Raw genomic sequence first — 18,062 nt, forward strand, 5'->3', positions numbered from 1 at the left:
AGCCTAAATCTGGGTGTGTAGCAGGATAAGGTTTAAGATTCACAAATCTGAGGAGCCTCCAATGAACTCTTCCTTTCTTCTAAACTTCAGATGTGAATGAATGTCAAAGTGGAAGCCACGACTGTCACAGCTCGGCCTCCTGTTTCAACAGCCCTGGCTCTTTCCAATGTGTGTGTAGGGCTGGACACACTGGAGATGGAAGGACTTGTACAGGTAACTGGTACTCAGTCTTCCACTATAGAAATCTCTCAAATTACATATTTATTCCTTAGAATCTGTTTACTTTCTATCTGTTGTGATGAATCCCAATATCTGGAAGTTTATCTTAGCCAAGAACAGCGATGGAACCTAGGACCTTCTTGGTCTGATTTAACTCAGCCACTGACTGCCTGAACCAGCTGGGCCATGGGGAGGAGATCCCTTTATAATTTTTTTTTTAGTTCATTCTTGGAATGTGGGCGCCATTGGCAAGGCCAGCATTTGTTACCCAACTCTAGTCACCCTTGAGAAGATGGCCTTCTTGAACCGCTGCAGTCCATTGGTGAAGGTTCTACCACAGTGCTGTTAGGTAGGGAGTTCAAAGACTGTCAATGAACGAATGACAATATATGTCCAGGTCTGGATTGTTTGTGACTTGGAGGCGAACTTGGTGATGGTGATCCCATGCACCTGGTGTTCTGGTCCTTCCAAGTGGTAGAGGTTGCAGGTTTGGAAGGTGTTGTTGAAGAATTTCTTGGTGAGTTGCTGCCATGCATCCTATAGATAGCAGAGGGTGTTTAAGGTTGTGGATGGGCGGCAGATCAAGCGGGCGGCTTTGTCTGGGATGGTGTTGAGCTTCTTGAGTGTTGTTCCAGTTGTACCCTTCCAGGCAAGTGGAGAGTATTCCTTCACACACCTGACTTGTGCCTTGTAGATGGTGGAGAAGCTTTAGGGAGTCAGCAGATGAGCCACTCACCGCAGAATACCTAGCCTTTGACCTCAGCATTTATGTGCCTGGTCTAGTTGAGATTCTGGTCAATGGCGAACCCCATTGCTGCTGGTGGGGCATTCGTGGATGGTGTTGCCATTGAGTGTCATGGGGAGGTGGTTAGACTCTCTTGTGGGAGATGTAGTGTGATCATTACCTGCCATTTATCAGCCCAAGCCTGGATATTGTCCAGGTCTTGTTGCATGCAGGCATGGACTGCTTCATTATCTGAGGAATTGCGAATTATTTATTTTCAATGTTAACATGTCTGGGGGTGTCCAAACTCTGAAATGTGTTATTATTTAGAATTGTACTGTTTGTTAAAAAGGGAATCCCTTGGTAAATAAAGAAATGCAACAAATCAGACCTAATAACAAGTTTGCACAGGAGATTGGGAAGATCCCACACATTGGAACTGTATTGTTGGGACTGTAGCAGTACTACCGAGTTAATATACATAATTCCCTTTAACTTACCTGTACGGGGCGTTCCTCCTTTGGGAGCGCGGGCGAACGCGATGACGCGGGTAAACGCGATGACGCGGGCGAATGCGATAACGTCACGTCGCACATCACGTGACGGCCCCAAGCGCGGGCAAATGCAATGACATCACGACGCACATCACGTGACGGACCCAAGCGCGGGAAAATGCAGACAACGCGATGACGTCACGACGCAAACGGGATGACGTCATCGCACAAACCTCCGGACTGCCTAGTCAGTCCTCGTGGTGTCCCCGTTTGGGTAAGACCTGTTCCAAGGCTCTCCTGCATTGATCTTTGTTGTTTCTTGTACTTCGTCAAATCCTTCATTAAAAACCTATTGGATTGTTTCTCCTGAGTCGACCTCAGTGATTTGGTTAGGAATACACCTATTCCTACATTGGTGACCCCGTATCCGTGAACGTTTTTCGCGGAAGAAGCGCACAGCCTGAACCTCGTCTTCACAGAAGATGACCGACGTGCACAGCCAAATTCGTCCAACACCTACATTGGTGACCCCGTCTCCATGAACGTTTTTCACGGACGACGCGCACAGCCTGAACCCCGTCTCTGTGAGCGGTTTCACAGAAGAAGAGCACGACGAACAACAACCGATGAACAACAACCGCTGAACAACAACCGACGAACACCAATTCCTACGTTGGCGACCCCGTCTTTGCGAACGTATTCGCAAAGGAAGCGCAGCCTGGAGGTGATCCCGTTTTTCACGAACGAAACGTAGCCGGACCCCGATTTTTGTGAACGATTTTCACAAAAGAAGCACGCCATGGAAGCATCAGCCGTTTCGCTGTCGCTACCGCAATTCAGGGAGCAGCAACCGCCCTCGTGCTTTCTTCAGGTAGAAGCCCCGTTCGCCAAGAACATCAATGCGGCGCAGACCAACGTGGTCTCCGTATTCGTCAGCTCTACCGCCTTACGGATCGTCCGCCTCCACGACATCTCCCAACGCAACAGCAAGTATACATCCCTCCAAGCGCGGGTTCCGCAGGTTTTCGGGCCCACAAGATCGGAGCATGCCCCCGCGGAGATGCCACGAGGACTCGCTCCTCATGAACCACGAGGACGCACTCCTCGCGACCCACAAGGACCCATCCCTCGCAAACCATGAGGACCCATCCCTCGCGAACCACGAGGACCCATCCCTCACGAACCACGAGGACCCATCCCTCGCAAACCACGAGGACCCATCCCTCGTGAAACACGAAGACTCATTCCCCGCCAACGACGCACCAGCCCGTCAGCCTGCTGGTTGTGTTTTCTACCATGCTTTTCGGCGTGAAAGCGAAGCGTTGCCGCCCTCCCAGCAGTTTTCCCTCTCAATCAACAATAACTAGAAGCATTGCCGCCCTCCCGGCAGTTTTCCCCCTAAACTAACAACTAGAAGCGTTGCCGCCCTCTACAGAGTTTGCTCGCCTGTCGGCGGGTTCATCCACCCGCCAAGACCCACGTTCCTTTCCTCCTGGATCGCCCGTTCGGCGTTCCTGCAAATTTTGTCAGACTGGGGACTTTGTTTTTTTTTCTAACGTCGACAGAGCCATAGTCCACGCCTGCCCAGCTTGCAAGCCACCACGAGTTGGCCAGCATATTTCGACCTCGCCCGCCTGACCATCAGCCGCTCATCGTTGTTACGACACACCAGGTACGATCGTCCGCCCCTATGACACGGTCAGCTGTTTCGCCCCGGCGCCCGATTTAAACCACGTGCTTCAGAGGTCGCACGTCTCCACGGTCCTTCGCATGACGGATATGTTTTATTCGCCACGACGCGCGTAAGGATCCGCTCACGACCAGCACCTTTAGACCTCGCCCGCCAAGACGAGACAGCATGACCGCCGAGACCACTGGCCACCCATCGTCCTTTCGCCAACCCAAGTACGACGCCCGCCAGACCGCCAACCACCCAACAGTCTCCGTCTTGAGACTACAGGACTCGTTCATTAAAGCGAATTCTGCGGGGGCGTATGTAGCGGTACTACCGAGTTAATATACATAATTCCCTTTAACTTACCTGTACGGGGCGTTCCTCCTTTGGGAGCGCGGGCGAACGCAATGACGCGGGTAAACGCGATGACGCGGGCAAACGCGATGACGTCACGTTGCACATCACGTGACGGCCCCAAGCGCGGGAAAACGCGGACAATGCGATGACGTCACGACGCAAACGTGATGAAGTCATCGCGCAAACCTCCGGACTGCCTAGTCAGTCCTCGTGGCGTCCCCGTTCGGGTAAGACCTGTTCCAAGGCTCTCCTGCATTGATCTTTGTTGTTTCTTGTACTTCGTCAAATCCTTCATTGAAAACCTATTGGATTGTTTCTCCTGAGTCGACCTCAGTGATTTGGTTAGAATACACCTATTCCTACAGGACCTCTTTTATGGGTCTTTGATACTGGGAAATAGCCTGCCAGATGTTCAATATCTGGACGAACAGCTGCCACGGTTGCAAATCAATCACATGTTGGTTTTCTTCTTGTTCAAATGCCCCCCATCCCTGGTAACATCCTCGTAAATCATAAGGATTATCATGTGAGGAACCATCTGTAATCTGTTTCTTTTACAAGGGTCGAGCCTAAATCTGGGCGTGTCACAGTAGAAAGTTTAACATTCACAAAGCTGAGGAGCCTCCAATGAACTCTTCCTTTCCTCTAAACTTCAGATGTGAATGAATGTCAAAGTGGAAGCCACGACTGTCACAGCTCGGCCTCCTGTTTCAACAGCCTCGGCTCTTTCCAATGTGTGTGTAAGGCTGGACACACTGGAGATGGAAGGACTTGTACAGGTAACTGACACTCAATCTCCCCAGGGGAATATCGCCCCATTTCCATGTCTTCCTTGGGTTATTTTTATTTGTGTCTGTTGTGATGAGTCTCTTTTATCCAAGGATAAAAATTAACCGGTACTGTGTCTTCCTTTTTATTATTCTTTGGAAGCATTTTATAGAATTACAGATTCTTACAGCACAGAAGCAGGCGCTTTGGCCCATGGGACCTGCACCAGCTTTCCAAAGGAGCTATCCACTTAGTCCCATTCCCCATATGCTTTTAAATGTTTCTTTTTCATATCTATTTCCCTTTCAATAGGTTCTGCTTACACCACTCCGTGCTCAATTCTATGGGAGAAAAATCTCTCCTCCTTTTAACTCTCTCTTTTTAACCATCTCTCTCTCCCTATCTCTCCCTCCCTCCTTTTCCAGCTCTCTCCCCTGCAGCTCTCACTTTCTCTCCCTTTCTAGCTCTCTTTAACACACTCTTGCTCTCTCCCCCTCAAGCGCTCTCTAATTATCTCTCTCACTCTGGTCACCTGCCAGCTCACTCTCACTTTCTCTCTCACCCCCTTTTCTAGCTCTCTCTCTAGTGTGCTCTCTCTCTCCTCCCCTCTATCTGTCTTTCTCTCTCTCTCTCCTCCCCTCTATCTTTTTCTTTCTTTCTCTTGCTCTCTTGCTTTCCCCCTCCATCTGTCTTTCTCTCTCTCTCATGCTCTCTACCTTCTGTGCAGTGAATTGCAAATTAAAAACTGGTGCAAAATCAGTAAATTGTGCTGCCAGCCGAGATTTTGTGCTTACGCCCTCCAGGGTATCAGCCATTCAATGGAAGTCAATGGAAAGTAAAAAGTGGCGGGGTGATTCGATCCCATTGGTTTCCTGCCAAGCGTGTTGGGTTAAAACTACCCTCAACATGCTGCTTGAGTTTTATATTTTAAAGACTGAATCTGCAATCTTCGTTCAATAGTTTTTGAATTCTGAAAGATGCCACTTTGTTTGAAATGTTTTAACGTTTTAATTGAACATCATCCGACTTTTTTGAAAGCACAATTGAACATGGCAGGCCTCTGCTTTTCAGATGTGGATGAATGTTTGTGGACCAATGGCGGCTGCTCCCAGCGCTGTGTGAACACGGTGGGCAGTTACCAGTGTCGCTGTCACCCAGGATACACCCTGCGACCCGGAAGCAGAACAGCCTGCACAGGTTTGACCTTTCACATTTCATCCTTGAAGCACTCATACCAAGGCTTGTATTTCGACAGTGTCTGAGTGGCTCAGTGTTGCCATAAGAACATAAGAAGTAGGAGCAGGAGTAGGCCATACGGCCCCTCGGGCCTGCTCCGCCATTCAATAGGATCATGGCTGATCCGAACTTAGACTCACGTCCACTTCCCTGCCCTCTCCCCGTAACCCCTTATTCCCTTATCAGCTAGGAAACTGCCTATCTCCGTTTTAAATTTATTTAATGTCGCAGCTTCCACAGCTCTCTGAGGTAGCAAATTCCATAGATTTACTACCCTCTGACTGAAGAAGTTTCTCCTCATCTCAGTTTTGAAAGGGCAGCCCCTTATTCTAAGATTATGCCCCCTAGTTCTAGTCTCACCCATCAGTGGAAACATCCTCATCGCATCCACCCGATCAAGCCCCCTCACAATCTTATATGTTTCGATAAGATCGCCTCTCATTCTTCTGAATTCCAATGAGTAGAGACCCAACCTACTCAACTTTTCCTCATAAGTCAACCCCCTCATCTCCAGAATCAACCGAGTGAACCTTCTCTGAACTGCCTCGAGAGCACTCTCTCCTCTGAGTCAGAAGGCTGTGGGTTCAAGTCTCACTCCAGAGACTTGAGCACAAAATCTAGGCTGACGCACCAGTGCAATACTGAAGGAATGCTGCACTGTCAGAGGTGCCTTTTTTTTGTATGAGACGTTAAACCAAGACCCTGTCTCTCAGGTGGATGTAAAAGATCCCACGGCACTGTTCAAAGAAGAGCAAGGGTGTCCTGGCCAATATTTGTCCCTCAACCTATGTCACTAGAACAGATTATCTGGTTATTATCTCATTGCTGTTTGTAGGACCTTGCTGAGCGCAAATTTGCTGCTGCGTTTCCCACATTATAACAGTAACGACAATTCAAGATGTACTTCATTGGCCGTAAAGCACTTTGGGATGTCCTGAGACCGTGAAAGACGCTATAGAAATGCAAGTTCGTTCATTCTTTCATTTGAAAAATGGCACTTCTGACAGTACAGCACTCTCAGTACTGCACTGAAGTGTCAGCCTGCATTATGTGCTCAAGTCTCTGACATGGGACTTGAACCCATGACCTGCTAACTCCGAGGCAAGATTGTTACTTAAAGAACAGCAGGAAGTTCTTCTCGTATCCTGGGCAACATTCCTCCTTCAATGAACATCACTGAACACAGAATAACTCCTTAATTTCATTAATCTTTGTGTGACAATCTCACATTTGCCCACATTACAACAGTCACTATGCTCCAAAGTAATTCATTAATCTATATATATAAAGCGGCTCTTCTGTCTGTCCCGATGTCTGTCTGTCCGTTCTCTATACGTTTGAAAGTTACAGAGCGTACCGACGCGCGCGTTGCCTCAAAAGAAAGCTTGCGATTCCGGACCGGTCATAGGCGTATTTACGTTTCGGCGGGACAAAAATCCCGCCCGTGGTATCCCAAAAATGTTCAGCGTTCCGCTCATTAGCATCTCATTAGCGACCGTGTGACGTCGAGGTCGACCAATCGTACGGCGGGTTCCTGGCGTGTGCCGTCCTACAGTTGAGTGTCGAGTGACTCGACGATTGACCAATCCTACGCTTCGGTGACCTGACCGGTCGACCAATCAGTGCGTGTGTGGGCGGGCCTTATCCTTCTGAACCGAGGTGAGTGGCCGCCATCTTGCTTCCATTCTTTTTCCTGCTTTCTGCGTCTTTCTTTTCAAATATACATTTCCAGCAAAATAAAATTGAATTTATTAAATTGTTTTAAAAAAAACTTCATTCATTTGTCAATATTTTTTCTAAACTGAACATTCTTTTTCCTACCTTTTCCCGTTTTTTTATTAGGCCTGAAAGCCTGGGACTTTCTTGCCCAGCCAGGCCCGAGCTAGGGCTTCTGCTAAGCTCCTCACCCACCCCCCCCGCGTCACGTTACCCGGGGCAACGGCGTCAGCCACGAGGGTCAGGGTGCGCGCGCAGCAGGAGCAGGTGCGACGCGGCGTCGGATCTCGGCCTTGGTGAGCGGGAAGGGTTACCCCGGCAACCGGCAAACTTCAAGCCGGCTCGGCGGGGGGCGGGGCTCTCAGCCGCAATCGGCGATCTGGAGAGAGGGGCTCCGGAGAGCGGGGCTCCGGAGAGTGGGACGCCGCTGCTCGGGAGGGCGGGGGGCGGGGATCGGGACATCGGGGGGCGGGATCTCGGCCTTGGTGAGCGGGAAGGGTTACCCCGGCAAACTTCAAGCCGGCTCGGACGGGGGGCGGGGCTCTCAGCCGCAATCGGCGATCTGGAGGGCGGGGCTCCGGAGAGCGGGAGGGCGGGGCTCCGGAGAGTGGGACGCCCCTGCTCGGGAGGGCGGGGCTCGGGACATCGGGGGGGGGGGAGGCGGGACATCGGGGGGCGGGACATCGGGAGATCGCGGGGCGGGACATCCGGAGTTCGCGGGCCCGGACTACAGATCGGGGGGGGCGGGGCTCGGGAGATCGGGGGGGGCGGGGCTCGGGAGATCGGGGGGGGGGAGGGGGGTGGCAGGGCTCGGGATATGGGGGGGCGGGGCTCGGGTGATTGGGGGGGCGGGGCTCAGGGACTCCCTCCCCTCCCCCCTCCCAATCTCTCTCTCTCACTCCCAATCTCTCTCTCTCTCTCACAATTCAAATCGCTTTATTGGCATGATAAGTTACATCTTATGTTGCCAAAGCATCAAAATACATTTATGGTTTAGCACATAAACGCAGTTCTATTCATACAGTGTATAAACAGGTATATCCCTGAGTGTATAAATATACATTCGCATTGTTTATATATATTCTTTTCTTAGTTTACTGGTTGTCCCTCTGTTCATGGCAAGCTGTAACATAGTGTGCTGCCAGTGTTACACAGCTTCTCTCCTCTCCCAGTAGGAATGGGAGTTTTTGGTTGTCATTCAGATTTCTGAAATCAGGGCATATTTGTGAGAATTTTTGGTAGAAATTCTCCCTGATGCCCTGATATTTTCCGCAGGCTGTGAGGAAGTGCATCTCTGTCTCCACTACTCCCTGACTGCAGTGAGAGCATATCCTGTCTTCTCTTGGCAGCCTGGTCTGCCTGTGTCTGCCTTTTTCGATCGCTAGGCTATGTTCGCTAAGTCTGTACCTTGTCAAGGTTCTTCTCAGTTTGTTATCCTTTACCATGGTCAGGTAATCAGCTATGTTGTATTGTCTGTTTAGGGCCAAGTAGCAATTGAGTTTGCTTTGGGTTTTTGTTGTTTCTGCCCAATATGTCAGATATTTTTCCTTTTGCTTAGCGACGATTGTGTTGGGTCGAATTCTTTGTGTTACCCTGTCACTGTCCTGGGGCTGGTTACTGTTAGTATTGTTAGTAGTTACTTCACTGAGTCCCAGGACTAGTTGACTGAGGGTATTCTTCTTTATGGTCAGCTCTTGGCATTTCAGGGCGTCGTAGTGATAGCATTGGGGATTGCTCATTTGTAGGTGATTCCAAAATTTGGTGGCTCTTTTTTGGATAGTGATTATTAATGGATATTGGCCTAGTTCCGCCCTGCATGCATTGTTTACTGTTTTCCTTTGAGTCCGGAGGATACTTTTACAGAATTCTGCATGTAGGATCTCAATTGGGTGTTTGTCCCATTTTGCAAATTCTTGTTGAGTTAGCGGTCCCCATACCTCACTGCCATAGAGTGCAATTGGTTCAATTACTGATTTGAAAATTTTGAGCCAAATGCTAATTGGGATTTCTATTTGGATTGATTTTTTGATGGCATAGAAAGCCCTTCTTGCTTTCTCTTTCAATTCATTCACAGCCAGTTTGAAGTTTCCCGTAGAACTGATTTTTAAGCCCAAGTATGTGTAGTTAGTGGTTTGTTCAATTTTGGTTGTTCCTACTGTGAAATTTATTTTGGGTCCCTGATGTTTGGATCTTTGCTGGAACACAAGGACTTTGGTTTTTTGGGGATTTATTGTCAGGGCCCAAGTCTGGCAGTACGACTCCAGCAGGTCCAGGTTTTGCTGTAGCCCCTCTTTAGTTGGTGACAGCAGAACCAGGTCGTCTGTATAGAGGAGGAATTTAACCTTGGATTCATATAGGGTGAGGCCGGGTGCTGTAGATTGTTCAAGTAGTTTTGCCAATCCATTTATGTAAATATTAAAGAGTGTCGGTGAGATTGGCGAGCCCTGCGTCACCCCCCGCCCCTGTGGGAAGTATTTTGTTTGTTTTTCTCCAATTTTAACTGCACATTTGTTGTTTGTATACATTGATTTAATTACATCATATGTTTTCCCTCCTACCCCGCTTTCGATAAGTTTCAGGAATAAACCGTCATGCCAGATGGAGTCGAAAGCCTTCTGGAAATCTACAAAGCATGCGTAGATTTTGCTTTTGTTATGGTGAACGTGTTTGTCAATTAGGGTCTGTAGGGTGAAGATATGATCGGATGTTCTATAGTTTGGCAGGAATCCAATTTGGCTTTTACTCAAGACATTGTGCTCCTCAAGGAAGTTTATAAGTCTTTTGTTTATGATGCTACAGAATACCTTCCCCAGGTTACTGTTTACACAGATGCCTCGATAGTTGTTTGGGTCGATTTTGTCCCCACTTTTGTATATGGGCGTTATGAGTCCTTTGTTCCAGATATCAGGGAAATAACCGACACTCAGAACCAAGTTGAAGAGTTTTAGGATAGCCAGTTTCATTTTGTTGTCTGTGTATTTAATCATCTCGTTTAGTATGCCGTCTGTCCCGCAGGCTTTTCCTGGTCGCAGGTCCTTGAGTTTTTCAAGAAGTTCTTTTTCTGTTATTATGGCGTCCAGCGGGTTTTGGTTATCTTTTATGGCCATTTCTAGCTTTTCCAGTTTTTTGCATATTTGGTGTTGCTCTGGTCTTAGTGTGTTTTTCTGGTATAATTTTTCAAAGTGGTTTACCCATGTGTCCCCATTTTGAATGGCCAAATCGTCGTGTTGTTTTTTGTGTAGTGTTTTCAAGTTTTCCCAGAAACAATTGGAATCAATGGATTCCTCCATGGAGCTGAGTGTATTCTTAATATATTGCTCTTTTTTGGTTCTGAGTGTGTTTCTGTATTGTGTTAGTGTCTGACAATAAGTAAGGCGTAGTTCCTCGTTTTCTGGATGTCTGTGTTTTTGGTTTGATATTTTTCTAAGTTTTTTCCTCATGTTATGGCAATCTCGGTCAAACCATTTTTCATAGTTTTTTGTTTTGGGTTTGTTCTTGCGAGCTTTCAAGTTTGCATTTGTTGCCAAATTATCAAAAATATTGTTTAGTTTACTAACTGCCCGGTTTACGCCTTCTTTATTGTGAGTGTATATGTTATCCAGAAAGGTGTCTAAGAGAGCTTGAGTTGATGCATTGCTAATTGTTTTCTGGTATTTTTCCGTGTCGTTTTTGGCCCATCTGTACGATTTTTTGGTGTTGTACAGTTTACTGGGTTGTGTTTCTATGTTGTTTGTTCCTGTCTTTTTGAGGAACATAGTAATTTGACTGTGATCTGACAGTGTTGTTTGTGGTTTGACTGTGAATGCTCTGAAAGAGGATGGGTCTAAGTCTGTAATCATATAGGCCTAGAAATTGAGTTTTGGCGCTGCCAGGGCTTTAGCGCCGGAAGTTAGTGCCGGAGCTAAGTCGCGCTGGTCGGGCCCAAAATTCACTGGTTCTGCGCCCAAACGGCTGCCGGCGCTGCTGAAAGCTGTTAGCGCCTGAAAACTGGCGCTATGCGCTGAATTTCGGCGCTATTCCGGCGCTGCGGCGCCCGCTGCGGTGCGGCAGGTTCGGGAAGTGCAGGCCTCCTCCTTCCCTTAAGGAGGAGCTGCCTGCACCCGGCCGCGGCCCGCGATAATCTTATTAAAAATGAGCCCGGCACCTCGGACAAGTGCCGGGCTTGCTTCTGTTCCGGCGGGGGGTGGGGGGGAAGTCCGGGGAGGGAGCTGCGGCCAGGCGGGCGGCGGGAAAGCGGCCGGCCGCCGCGGGGCCTTTAATGCGCCGGCGCAAACTTGTGCAAGGCACCTCTGCCAGAACGTTGCTTGCGGCTGCCACGGGCGAGGCAGCCGCAAGTCAATTTCGGCGCTGGGGCCCGTCACCACGGCAACCGGGACGCTGCGCACACCGATGACGTCATCGGTGCCGGCGCAGCGCTACCGGTCTACCGCGGCGGAAGGGCCCCAGGCAATTTAGGCGCCGGCGCCAATTGCAGCGCTAGGCCCTCTAGCGCCGCAAAATCGGCACTAAGGGCACTGAATATCTAGGCCAATGTCTACTGTGCTGCAGCCAAGAGGTGAGCAATAGGTCGATCTTCCTAGGAGGTCTCGTATGAACCTACCATTGACAATGTACAGACCCAGGTTTCGACAGAGCTGTAGTAGCTGTTTTCCGTTGGTATTTGACTGCTTGTCGCAGTTATGCCTGTATGGAAGGGAAGGGATGTCAAAGTGGTTATTCCCGAAAACGTAATTGTTTCCCTGATTATTGGTGAAGTCTGGTTCTTCGCCCGTTCTTGAATTGAGGTCCCCACAGATCAACACGTTCCCCTGGGCCTGGTATTGGATAATTTCCCCCTCCATGTTGGAGAAGGTGTCCTCTTTAAAGTATGGGGAATCGATTGGAGGGATATAAAGTGCGCAAATGTAAACATCTTGGGTGTTTGAGATAATCTCCCTCTCAAGTTTGAGCCACATATGGTTTTCGCCCTTTTTTATAAATTTGATGTAATTCTTAAGTTCTGTTTTAAACCAGATCAGTATGCCTCCGGAGTCTCTGCCTTGGGTTACACTTGGTAATTTATTGGAGGGGACCACCAGCTCAGTGTACCCTTGGGGACAGCCAGTGAGTCCTTTTCCTTTATACCAAGTTTCCTGTAAAATGATAATATCTAGGTCTTTAGTTTCATCTATGAACTCTGGGGTCCTACTTTTCACTTCTCGCACTGAAGAGCGTGGACCTTGGATATTCCAGGTCGAAATATATAAGGATTTCATGGTAAGTTTGATCTTTTACTATGATAGGTTAAAGAGTGGTACGTGTTTGTCGTGTCTAAGTGTGGGGAAAAAAAGATCACTTCAGTTGTCTATAAAAGTTAATACGATTTGGTTACAGTTCTTTCTATTAATTAGTCCTTGATCCATAAGGCGGAAGTAGATGCTGCTGCACATCTGCTTATTGTCTCTTAATGGATTGTTTCTGTCTGAGGTATTGCGTACGTCCTGTGCATCTCTCCCTCTGTCTGGCTGGGAGCGGTCCTATTCCCCTGTGGGACAGGAGTGGTGCAGGTCTGATATTGTTGTTTTGCATGGGGATCCTCTCTGATCTCGGTTGGTGTGTTGGTGGTCCTTGTAGTGTTCCTGATATGTACCCCGCTGATCTCTGGTGGTCGGGGGGGGTCCTCTTGGAGTCTGGGTATGGACCCAGTTAAAAGCGACGTCCTTCAGGGCTTTAGCAAAGATCGATATTCTTTGCCTTTGGATGTGGACGTGGTCGTAAAGACATTCCTCATCGAGGGTGGGGTGTTGGGCCAGGTGTACGTTGTGGTTTGATTCGCAGTCTCTTGCTATGCTGGCATTTATCTCATGAATTGTGTTGTTGTTGAAGTCTGTTCTCGGCAATATTGTGGAAACAGTGATTCTAGTGTTTGGAAATGTACTGCTTGCCTTCCTAATCATTGCTCTGAGCGATGTTGCTACTTCTTTCTGTTGGGTCTTTAGGTCATTTGTGCCCGTGTGTATTATTATGTGTTGGGGGGAGCCTAATCTGGCTTTGGTCAGCCATCCCATGGCTCTGTTTGTTGTTGGGCACCAGATCTTTTCTACTTTACTTCTAGGGAATAGCTTTTTCTCCCATAGGAATTTCCCATTTGAGTCTATGAGTATTACGACGTCAGCCTTGTTTGTGTTTACTGTCTGGTGGCTTTCGCTTGGACTCATAGTGTGTGTGCTGGGCTGGGGTGTCTGGTGTGTGCGTACCTCTTGTGAGCGGCCCGCTTGTGGTTCCACGGTGGTGGGGGAAGATTGCGAATCAGTATGCTGGTCGGTCTGTGTGGCACCCCTTGTATTGTGTGTCTGTTGCTTTTGTTCCGTGTGGGAGTGCAGCAGTTCCGTCCGGCTCTTGTCTTGTCTTATCTCTAGCCTCTGGTTGCTGGTCTAATGGTGTTATCTCTCCTCTATGGCTCTCTTCTTTTTCCTGCAGCTCTTTCACCTGATTCCTAAGTAGATTCACCTGGTTCTCAAGTAGCTTCAGCTCTCTCTTGTGTCTCTCCCTCTCCTGATTTTGATCGTCATTCATTTTGAGGAACTCCTCTCTAAGTTTAACCATCTCTATCTCTAATTGATTAAATTTATCTTTTGGTTGTATCTGGCTGTGTGATCCCGGGGTATGTGTCTGGTCGGCCCTGGAAGGCTCACTCACTTCCTGGCTAGGCTGGTCGGCCCTGGAGGGCTCACTCACTTCCTGGCTATGCTGCTCTTCTCTTGGTGAGCTGGGAATGGTAGGGGGACTATGTGTGGCTTCCTCCCTGGTAGTTATGCTGGGGTTTGTCAGTTGTATCGTGTGGCTGTGGTTCCCCGGGGTTAGTGTCTGGTTTGAACTGTGTGGCTCGTTCACCTCCTGACCAGGCAGATTTTCTCCTGGTAAGTTGTCAATGTTGGGGGGAGTGCGGGCCACTCTGGGGCTGTTCCTTCCCCCCTTAGTTAATTTTTTCAGTGTCCTGAAGGCCGTTGCAAATTTGTCGAGGTTGCCTTGCACTAATATTGTTCCGGTACTGTACGCGTTGACCGTCGTGGTTGAACTGTCTCCTGGTGTGTTAATTTTCATTATGGACCCATTTGCGGTATTTTCTAGCTTAACATTGGTATAGTGTGATTTTATTGCTGTGATCCAAGCCACTGGCTGATCTGAGTAGAAAATGAGGTTACTTTTTGTCCCATTGTTGTAACAGTCAGCAAAAAGTGTTTCTGGTTTTTCTCTCATCTGCTCATGCTTGATCGCTTTTATAGCTTTTTTTGCGGTGTTGGGGGGAATCTGGAAGCGGGGCTGTTGTGGATCTTCTGATTCGCTCATTTTTGGTAAAGTATTGTTGATCTTAGAATAAGTTTTTCTGGGGCCCCGGGTTTGGTGTTTCCCTCTCCCTGTTCGCGAACTTTCCCGGTCCCCCTCTCCGACCCCGTGGTCCCTGGGCCTCGGCTTCTGGGTTCACCCTTCTCAGGTCTGGGTCTGTGAGCCGCTGTTTCCCGGTGCCTTCGGGCTGTTCCCCTCCCCTCAGAGGTCTCTGTGCCTCTGTCTCGGCCTGGCTCCTCGGGCCTTTCCCTGGCTTCAGTCTCCCTCCCTGGGCCCTGTACTCACAGTCTTGGTTTGCTTCTGGAAGCCTTCTGGTTGCTCCCCTTCTCCTCAGAGGTCTCTGGGCCTGGCTCCTCGGGCCTTTCCCGGGCTTTCTATCCCAGCCGCCGCTCGGGCTGTGCCTCGTTCGCCGTTCGGGTGCTGGACTGCGGTCGTCGCTCGGGTGCTGGACTGTGGCCGTCGCTCGGGTGCTGGACTGCGGTCGTCGCTCGGGTGCTGGACTGCGGCCGCCGATCGGGCCGTGTCTCGTTCGCCGCTCGGGCTCCCCGAGTCACCTCGTTCCGGCTGCCGCTGCGTCTCCGTGCGGCCTCCCCGATTCACCTCGTTTCCCGAAGCGGCCTCCACGAGTCTCCTCGCTCCGGCTGCCGCTGCGTCTCCGTGCGGCCTTCGCGCCTCGGTTCCCGATGCGGCCGAGTCACCTCGCTTCTGCTGCTGCTGTGGCCCCGTGCGGCCGCTGTTCTTTGGTTTGTATATTTTTTTTTCCCTTATTTCTTTTTTTTTCCTTTGGCTTTTTTTTTCTAATTTCCTCTGGTTTTTTTTTTTTTGGTGGTCTCTTTGGTGGTCTTTTCCTTCCTTACTTAATCTAGACTAAACTAAACTTAAACTTAACTAAACAAAACTAAACTAACTTAACTAGAACTAAATTTAACTTTAAAACCTTTTTAAACTTGAAATGAACCTTTTTTTTCCCACTTTCAACACTAAAAACACTAAAAATTCAGCAGCCCATCTTCAGCGTGTGTATTCACTCTGTCTGGCTGTCTCTGTCCCAATCTCTCTCTCTCTCACTCCCAATCTCTCTCTCTCACACTCCCAATCTCTCTCTCTCTCACACTCCCAATCTCTCTCTCTCTCACTCCCAATCTCTCTCTCTCTCACTCCCAATCTCTCTCTCTCTCACACTCCCAATCTCTCTCTCTCTCTCTCACACTCCCAATCTCTCTCTCTCTCTCACACTCCCAATCTCTCTCTCTCTCTCACACTCCCAATCTCTCTCTCTCTCTCACACTCCCAATCTCTCTCTCTCTCTCACACTCCCAATCTCTCTCTCTCTCTCACACTCCCAATCTCTCTCTCTCTCTCACACTCCCAATCTCTCTCTCTCTCTCTCACACTCCCAATCTCTCTCTCTCTCTCTCACACTCCCAATCTCTCTCTCTCTCACACTCCCAGTCTCTCTCTCTTCCCCCCCCCAGTCTCTCTCTCTTCCCCCCCCAGTCGCTCTCTCTTCCCCCCAGTCGCTCTCTCTTCCCCCCCAGTCGCTCTCTCTTCCCCCCCAGTCGCTCTCTCTTCCCCCCCAGTCGCTCTCTCTTCCCCCCCAGTCGCTCTGTCTTCCCCCCCAGTCGCTCTCTCTTCCCCCCCAGTCGCTCTCTTCCCCCCGAGTCGCTCTCTCTTCCCCCCGAGTCGCTCTCTCTTCCCCCCGTCTCTCTCTCTCCCCCCTCAGTCGCACTCTCTTCCCCCCCAGTCGCTCTCTCTTCCCCCGTCTCTCTCTCTCCCCCCTCAGTCGCACTCTCTCTCTCTCCCAGTCTCTCTCTCTCCCCCCCAGTCTCTCTCTCTCCCCCCCAGTCTCTCTCTCTCCCCCCCAGTCTCTCTCTCTCCCCCCCAGTCTCTCTCTCCCCCCGTCGCTCTCTCTCCCCCCAAGTCGCTCTCTCTCCCCCCAGTCGCTCTCTCTCTTCCCCCCCAGTCGCTCTCTCTCTTCCCCCCAGTCGCTCTCTCTCTTCCCCCCCAGTCGCTCTCTCTCCTCCCCCCCAGTCGCTCTCTCTCCTCCCCCCCAGTCGCTCTCTCTCCTCCTCCCCAGTCGCTCTCTCTTCCCCCCCAGTCGCTCTCTCTTCCCCCCCAGTCGCTCTCTCTTCCCCCCCAGTCGCTCTCTCTCCCCCCCCAGTCGCTCTCTCTTCCCCCCCAGTCGCTCTCTCTTCCCCCCGTCGCTCTCTCTTCCCCCCCGTCTCTCTCTCTCCCCCCTCAGTCGCTCTCTCTTCCCCCCCAGTCGCTCTCTCTTCCCCCCCAGTCGCTCTCTCTTCCCCCCCAGTCGCTCTCTCTGCCCCCCGTCTCTCTCCCCCCTCAGTCGCACTCTCTTCCCCCCCAGTCGCTCTCTCTTCCCCCCCAGTCGCTCTCTCTTCCTTCCCAGTCGCTCTCTCTTCCCCCCCAGTCGCTCTCTCTCCGCCCCAGTCGCGCTCTCTTCCCCCCCTCTCTCTCTCACACTCCCAATCTCTCTCTCTCACACTCCCAATCTCTCTCTCTCACACTCCCAATCTCTCTCTCTCTCACACTTCCAATCTCTCTCTCACACTCCCAATCTCTCTCTCTCTCACACTCCCAATCTCTCTCTCTCACACTCCCAATCTCTCTCACACTCCCAATCTCTCTCTCACACTCCCAATCTCTCTCTCACACTCCCAAACTCTCTCTCTCTCTCTCACTCCCAATCTCTCTCTCTCTCATGCTCCCAATCTCTCTCTCTCACGCTCCCAATCTCTCTCTCTCTCTCACACTCCCAGTCTCTCTCTCTCACACTCCCAATCTCTCTCTCTCTCACACTCCCAATCTCTCTCTCTCTCTCTCACACTCCCAATCTCTCTCTCTCTCACACTCCCAATCTCTCTCTCTCTCTCTCTCTCCCAATCTCTCTCTCTCTCACTCCCAGTCGCTCTCTCTCACACTCCCAATCTCTCTCTCTCTCTTTCACACTCCCAGCCTCTCTCTCTCTCACACTCCCAATCTCTCTCTCTCTCACACTCCCAATCTCTCTCTCTCTCACACTCCCAATCTCGCTCTCTCTCTCTCACACTCCCAGTCTCTCTCTCACACACTCCCAGTCTCTCTCTCACACTCCCAGTCTCTCTCTCTCACACTCCCAATCTCTCTCTCTCACACTCCCAATCTCTCTCTCTCACACTTCCAATCTGTCTCTCACACTCCCAATCTCTCTCTCTCTCTCACTCCCAATCTCTCTCTCTCTCACTCCCAATCTCTCTCTCTCACACACTCCCAATCTCTCTCTCTCTCACACTCCCAATCTCCCTCTCTCTCACACTCCCAATCTCTCTCTCACACTCCCAATCTCTCTGTCTCTCACACTCCCAATCTCCCTCTCTCTCACACTCCCAATCTCTCTCTCACACTCCCAATCTCCCTCTCTCTCACACTCCCAATCTCTCTCTCACACTCCCAATCTCTCTCTCTCACACTCCCAATCTCTCTCTCTCACACTCCCAATCTCTCTCTCTCACACTCCCAATCTCTCTCTCTCACACTCCCAATCTCTCTCTCA

General features: G+C 50.1%; 1 protein-coding gene across 1 annotated transcript in view; it reads left to right on the forward strand.

Annotated features, from left to right (window-relative positions):
- LOC147105997 (uncharacterized) overlaps positions 1–18,062 on the forward strand; it is a 297,066-nt gene that overhangs the window by 169,911 nt on the left and 109,093 nt on the right. The window contains exon 23 of the mRNA XM_086009782.1: positions 5,309–5,434. Within this exon, the coding sequence (XP_085865908.1) occupies positions 5,309–5,434 (126 nt within the window). The remainder of the gene's footprint in view (positions 1–5,308; positions 5,435–18,062) is intronic.

The sequence above is a fragment of the Somniosus microcephalus genome, chromosome 16 (assembly GCF_052327205.1).
Source record: "Somniosus microcephalus isolate GS21.2 chromosome 16, FLI_Smic_1.0, whole genome shotgun sequence".
Taxonomy (NCBI): Eukaryota; Metazoa; Chordata; class Chondrichthyes; order Squaliformes; family Somniosidae; genus Somniosus; species Somniosus microcephalus.